Below are 6752 nucleotides of genomic sequence, written 5' to 3' on the forward strand. Positions count from 1 at the left end.
GCCCTGGAGCATTGGGGCCGGCCCTGATGGCCAGGGAGCGTCCCTGCAGCACAGCGCCCCTTGGGCCATACTGAGGCACTGGGGTTACTGGCAGGAGTGCCAGGAGAGAGCCCCATCCTGCCCTCCACTGCACAGCGCCCTCTAGTGCCGCACGGGGGTCAGCACTGACTGCCAGGGGAGAGCCCCCAGCTCTCCCTACAGTACAGTGCCTCCTGCTACCACACTGGGGTTATTGCCAGGAGAGAGTGCCCCTACCCCACCCTCTGCGGCAGAGCGCCCCCAGGGCATCAGAGCCAGCCCTGACTGCCAGGGCAGAGTGCCCACATGGCTCCCCTAACACACCCCCTAGCCAAGCTGTTGATCAAGCCGTTTATTCTGCATGACCCCACTCGGCCGCAGCCCCTCAGACCAGGATGGCTCCAGGCTTCCTGCGGCAGGACTGCAGAATGCTGAGGAAGAGGAGGAAGATGAGGAAGATGGACAGCCCCACCACCAGGGACTCGATGGCTGAGTAAGCGCGGGTCAGCTCTGGGGCAGGGGCTGGTGTCCTGGGCGGAGTGACCAGGAACCGGGCCACCAGCTGCCCGCCCACGTAGCACTGGTAATAGCCAGCGTCGGTGAGGTTCCAGGCCGTGAGCAGCAGGGTCCCGCCACCGGTCGCCTGGTCCAGGCTGATGGAGCTGTTGCACTGATGAAGGTCCTGCCAAGTCAGGGTGGTGGGGCCTTTCTGCCAGTACACGGGGCTGGAGGAAGACAGAGAGACAGGGTGGGTGCCAGGACACCTGGGTTCTTGCTTCTGGGAGGGGATGGTGTCTAGAGGCACAGGGCTGAGAGTAAAGCATTACCCTTCTGGGGAGTACTGGCCCCGATCCAGCCCGACGGTCATGGACTGGCTGGCTCAGGGGGTGGGGAATGAGACATGGGGCCTGTCCCTGTGAGGCTGTTGGCTGCAATGAGTTCAACAGGTCTTTGTCCATTTCAACTAGCCCCCTTGTTCTCATCACCAGAGGCCAAAGTCTGGCTATTCATGGAGCCTGACCAACCCTCAAGGGAGAGACACGCGGGGCAGGGCTGGGAGGGCCTAAATTGGCCCATGGGGAGGGTCTAGGAGCTGGAAATCTCCCTCCCCTTGTGCTTATCTATGGAATTAAAGGGCAGCAAAAATATGAGTCATTTCCTCCCACTTCCCCAGAGAGAGATTCCCTGAGATGCATCTGGCCCGCACAAGATGAAATTACCAGCCCCACAAGAGTGGAGGACAATCTCACCAGAGCCTTAAGCCCAGTCTGAGGCTAGCACAGGTGGGATCAGACGTCTGTAGCTGGTAGCTAAACCTGTCTGCACTGATGTGTTATGAGCCAATGCTGGAGCTGGGACCCCACCCAAACAGGATTAGTGCTTGGTTGGAACCCTAGCCAACAGTGCTGGAGCCATCAGGAGAGGCACGGTTGACTGGCAGCAGTAGTAGGTTATTCTCCCACCTATCAGCCATAAATCCTGTGATTGTGAAACTGACCAAAATGGACTGTGAATTTGGCTTGGCCCTCCCCACCAGCGCTAGCAATGTTTGTTTTTTGTTTGGGGGTTTTTTTCCCATGAAAGCTCAGAGGCCTGAGGACTGAAATTATTCCAGCATTGGAGGGTTTTAGGAAAATCATGAGTCGCAGTAAAATCCTGCAAAAATAATGAGAAATCCTATAGACTAACAGATTTTTTGGAGCGTACGCTTTTGTGGGCCAAGATCCACTTCGGCAAATAAAGTAAAAATCACGAGTACTAGCACCACTGGATGCTACTAGAAAACAGCATCCAGGGAATGAGTTAGCGAGGAATGTGATTTTCCTCTCAGCATCTGGGGTGAAGTTAGTGGGTGGCAGTCCGAAGATTCCAGAGGTGGGAGTTGAATCCCCTCAGCAGGAGCTAGACTCCTTTGGAGCCAGGATGCTGGGGTTCATAGCCATTCTCTTGCTGGAGCACTGTGCCAGCCCTGACCGCCAAGGAAGAGCCCCATCCTGCTCTCAGTGGCAGGGCACCCTCTAACACAGGGCTGGGACCCCCCTGTTCCATACTGTCCCCTGTTCCCATAGCTCCTGTTTCAAGCAGGTGAAAGTTCGATGCAGCGGTGAATGATTAACCTGGCTCCGTATCACAACACCCACACAGGAACCAGCTCAGTGCAAACATGCTGGGCCCAGGTTCCTTCTGACTCCTTCCAATCCACCCCCATTCCTGCCTGGGGGATGCCTCCAGCTTCATGCTGTCTGGATTTAACCCCAGTCACATTGGCTGGGGCCAGATTCTACACTGCTAGGGGACGGATTTTTAGAGATGGGGTAGTGGTGGGATATCACTCGAGTTAGGCCTATGGGTCTAATCTGGGACTCTAGGAGGGAGGCCTTATACCAGGATAGATGGGCTCAAGGGGCTGATTTTGTGTGGCAGGGATGAGGCCTGATACTGGGGTAGATGGGCTCATGGCTCTGATCCAGGGATGGTGAGTGGGAATACCTGGCTGCGTGGGCCCTAGGTCTCCCCAGCAGGTCATGGTACCTGTAAATAGAGGCTGTTGGGCACCTCAGCCTGAGGCGAGCTCGGGGCACAGCTCGGTAGCGGGTGATGACAAGGAGCGAGGCTTTGCTCGGTTCATCCTTGCCCGGGGCATAGGTCCTGTCACACGGCACCTCACAGCTCTCCACCCGCAGCTCCGGCCCCCGCTGGGGCAGCCCTTGCCCGGCCATCCTGCACGGCAGGGGCCCCTTGGGGTGTGACGCCAGCTGGGCATAGCAGAACCCCACTCGCTTCCTCTCCCCAGGGCCTCCGCAGCGGTCGCAGGGCTGCCAGTGTGCCCAGGCGGTGAACAGCTGCCCCAGGGCCCCACCAGCCAGCTTCACGGTGGCGTTAGCCAGGGCGGACTCTCCCAGGCTTGCGTGACTGACGTGGAGACGCCCGGCGTCCTGGAAATCCACCTCGTAGTAGGCCAGCGTGGCGTCGCCCTGGCGGCAGGTGTAGATGCCCGAGTCCTCCACGCTGGGATCCAGAATCTGCAGGTCGCCCCCGAGCAGGCGGCTTTTCAAGCGCAGCCGCCACAGCTTGGTACGAGTGAGAATGAGTGCCAAGGGGTGCCCAGTGCGGATGAAGGTGGCTGGCCGTTCCCCAGGCCGGGAAGAATCCGTGTACTGCCAAGAGACTTGTGGGGGAGCCCCTGGGCACCTCAGGGTCACGGGATTGTCCGAGATCAAGGCCAAGGTGCATGGGCGGCCTGGGAGGCAGGATGCGGGCAGGGAGACGCCTTGGGATGGGTCGCCATGGGCCCCAGCACAGATCAAGAGAAAGAAGAAACTCAGGGCCACTGCTCGGACGTGCATGGCTGGCTGGCAAAAGCCCAGAGGCGAGAACAGGAGGCAACTGCTTGCTGACCTCATTGTGACATCATCAGTAACGTGTGAGATCATAATTGCCCTGGCACAGCAGGAGCCAGCTGGAGAGCCCCAGAGAAAGCGCCCTGGATTCTCAGGTGCCTGGAGTCAATCCAGAGTCACCCCCTGATTGCAGCAGGGGCAGGGCTGGGTGCTGATCTCAAATACACACATGCACATTCAAAATGTCTCACATGTGCAACCCTAGCCACTGCCTGACAGAAGCTGGGACTGAAGGATGGGAGAAGGAGGCTGTGATTGCAAGAGGCCAGCTAGCTTGGTTGGTTGGTTAGTGTGGGGGTGCTCCTACTAGTAAGGTTAAGGGTTCAAGTCCTGTGTTAACTAGTTGACAGCTTTGGATTTGTGTTTACTTAGTTTGCAGAAGAGCAAGATGCAGTTAGATAGCAGCCCTCTCAGTGGTGGCAGAACAAGGAGCAATGGTCTCAAGTTGCAATGGGGGAGGCCCAGATTGGATATTAGTTAAAAATATTTCACCAAGAGGGTGGTGAAGCACTGAAATGCACTACTTATAGAGGTGGTGGAATCTCCATCCCTAGAGGTTTTTAAGTCCAGGCTTGACAAAGTCCTGGCTGAGATGATTTAGTTGGCGTTGATCCTGCTCTGGGCAGGGGGCTGGACTCAACAACCCCAGAGGTCCCTTCTCACCCTATGATTGCCTGTTTTCTTCACTCTAAATGAAAGCCTCTGGCAGTGCCCACTGTTGGAAGACAGGATACTGGACTACATGGACCTTTGGTCTGACCCAATATGGCCATTCTTAGTTTTTGTTTAGAGAACTGCAAGAAATCCTGTGGCACCTTGTAGGCTAACAGATGTTTTGGAGCATAAGCCCCCAAAAGCTTATGCTCCAAAATATCTGTTAGTCTATAAGGTGTCACAGAACTTCTTGTAGTCCTCAGAGGTACAGACTAACATGGCTACCTCTCTGTTTTTTGTTTACAGTAACTCTAATGAAGTCAGAAGAGTGACTCCTGATTTAGCCACCAATTCAGGAAAACATTTAAGCATGGACTTAACTTTAAGTGATTGCCCAATAGGAGTGGAGTTATTTTGCTGCAAGCATATGCTTATGTTTGTGGTATTGGGACTGTACAGTTTTTTCAGTGAAAAGTGTTTGAAACCTTTACTATCTTCAGTAAAATCATTCTCAAAAACTATTCCAAGGATTCGCCAAACATTTTTCTGCCTTCCAAAAATGACCTTCCCGAACTTTGTCATCCTTAAATTAATTTTCCCCTCTCTAAAAAAAGACTCAAATGCTTTTTCAGCCCTCAACAAAAGTTCTAGAAAATGTTTTCTCTGCAAAGATGGAAAATAATTTTGTCCCAGGTTTTCACAACAACCTTTTCCATTCAAAACTTTTCTTTCCTCTAACAAACAAATTTTGAAGTGTTTTTCTCCAGTGAAAAGGGATTTCTGAAAGTTCTGACCCCTCAAAATTTCTATAACTTCTGCCTCTCAGGTAAAAATTTCTGTAGAAAATAAATAGGGCAAATTGGATGTCCATATAATCTTAAAAGATCAGGGTTGGAAGAGACCTCAACAGGTTATCTAGTCCAACTAGACTAGGGCAACAAAGTCCTGCATCAATCTATATACAATAAATAATGATACATTTTGAAACTTTTTTGGAAGGGGAAAACTTTTAGAAATGTTTTTTAATAGAAAAACAGGGTTTTAAAACTGTTTTGGGAGATGGAAAACATTTTTGAAACTTATATTGAGCAGGGAGCTAAGTTTCTGAAAACATTTTTAATAGGGGGGTACATGTTTTGGAAATTTTTGTAGGAGGAGAAAATGTTTTGAAGACTTCCTCAGAGGGCACGGATTTTTCAAAACTCATTATAATTTTGGAAAAAATAATTAATGGAAAATGTTTTTGAAACTTTACATGGGAAAAAAGTATTTGAAGTTCGCTTTTGTAGATGGAAAAAGTTTTTTAAAATTTGCATTGAGCAGCAGAAAAATTCAGATTCTGTTTTAAAAAAGTTTTCAAAACCATTTGTTGATAGTGGGAAAAGTTTGGGAAATGTCTTTTGAATTGAAAAAAAAAGTTTAGGAAGTTTCAGCTGCCCACCCCAATATTTTTTCTAAAATTTTTTCAATGCCAATTTTGTTTCCTAAAGTCTTCACCGTTTTTTTCATAATGTGTGTAAACAACATGAGGGTCTCCCAGAATCCTCTGGGCCCGAGGCCAAAAGTAGCTCTGCCCCGGATCCCAGCGCTACTAGCCCCATAAAGACGGAGAAAAACCCACTTAGCCTAGTTGCTTGGCTGCACCTGGGCCAGTCCACGTCCCATTTATGTGAGGGGTACTATTCATTGTGAGCCGCAAGTTCTCCCCCCACTCTTTGCAAAGTAACTTTGGTTTCTTCCATCACTTTATATAGGAGGTGCATCTGGGACCGTTGATTTTTATAATGGAAAAATATTACACTATTGTTTGAAGAACAATTCACCCCCTCTACAAAGTTAATTTGGCTTCTCCCTCCTCCTTCTTGAGGAATAGTAACAAAGAGGAAGCTGTGCTAGTCTATACACTATCAAAACAAAAAGCAGTCAAGTAGCACTTTAAAGACGAGCAAAATGGTTTATTAGGTGAGCTTTCGTGGGACAGACCCACTTCTTCAGACCATAGCCAGACCAGAACTGTTCTGTTCTGGCTATGGTCTGAAGAAGTGGGTCTGTCCCACGAAAGCTCACCTAATAAACCATTTTGCTCGTCTTTAAAGTGCTACTTGACTGCTTTTTCTCTTTCTTGAGGGTGTATCTCTGGCTCACTCCATTTTTATGAAGGAGGGATTGAGTCTCCCCCTTTTAAAAGTTACTTTGGTGTCTCCCCCACCTTTCTCTAGTTTGCACCTGAACAAGTCCACTACCATAAGGAAACCTGAGAAGTATCAGGGAGGTCGCCAACCAAAAAAAACCAACAAGAAGTCCTGTGGCACCTTATAGACTAACAGATATTTTGGAGCCTAAGCTTTCAAGGGTAAAGACCTGCCTTATCAGATGCATGAGTCGAGGGGTTCCAGAGGAAGGTTTAAAGAGGGAGTCTGAGTCAAAGGGAGGGCCAAAGTGACCAAGTTCGTTCAGTCACAGAGCATATGGCCCATTGTCAGTAGTTAATATGGAGTTGTGAACAAAGGAAATGTGAGCCTCCCTCTTTGAAAAGTTACTTTGGTTTCTCCCACCCCGTCCCCAGGGTGTGCTCCTGGGCTGGTCCATTTTCGTAAAGCGTAGATAGCATTGCTTGATCTGCCCCCTTTCAGAAGTTGCAGTGGTTTCTCCCACCCCTTTAGTTTATTTTCAGAAAGG

General features: G+C 50.3%; 1 protein-coding gene across 1 annotated transcript; it reads right to left on the reverse strand.

The window, feature by feature from the left end:
• Window positions 1-403: 403 nt before the first annotated feature.
• On the reverse strand, window positions 404-3365 carry FAM187B (family with sequence similarity 187 member B). The gene is made up of 2 exons (XM_074981458.1): window positions 2551-3365; window positions 404-743 (listed from the first exon to the last, which is right to left on the reverse strand). The coding sequence occupies exons 1-2, from the start codon at window positions 3363-3365 to the stop codon at window positions 404-406; spliced, it is 1155 nt and encodes a 384-aa protein (XP_074837559.1).
• Window positions 3366-6752: the final 3387 nt, after the last annotated feature.

This window comes from Carettochelys insculpta, chromosome 30, assembly GCF_033958435.1.
Source record: "Carettochelys insculpta isolate YL-2023 chromosome 30, ASM3395843v1, whole genome shotgun sequence".
Lineage (NCBI taxonomy): Eukaryota > Metazoa > Chordata > Testudines > Carettochelyidae > Carettochelys > Carettochelys insculpta.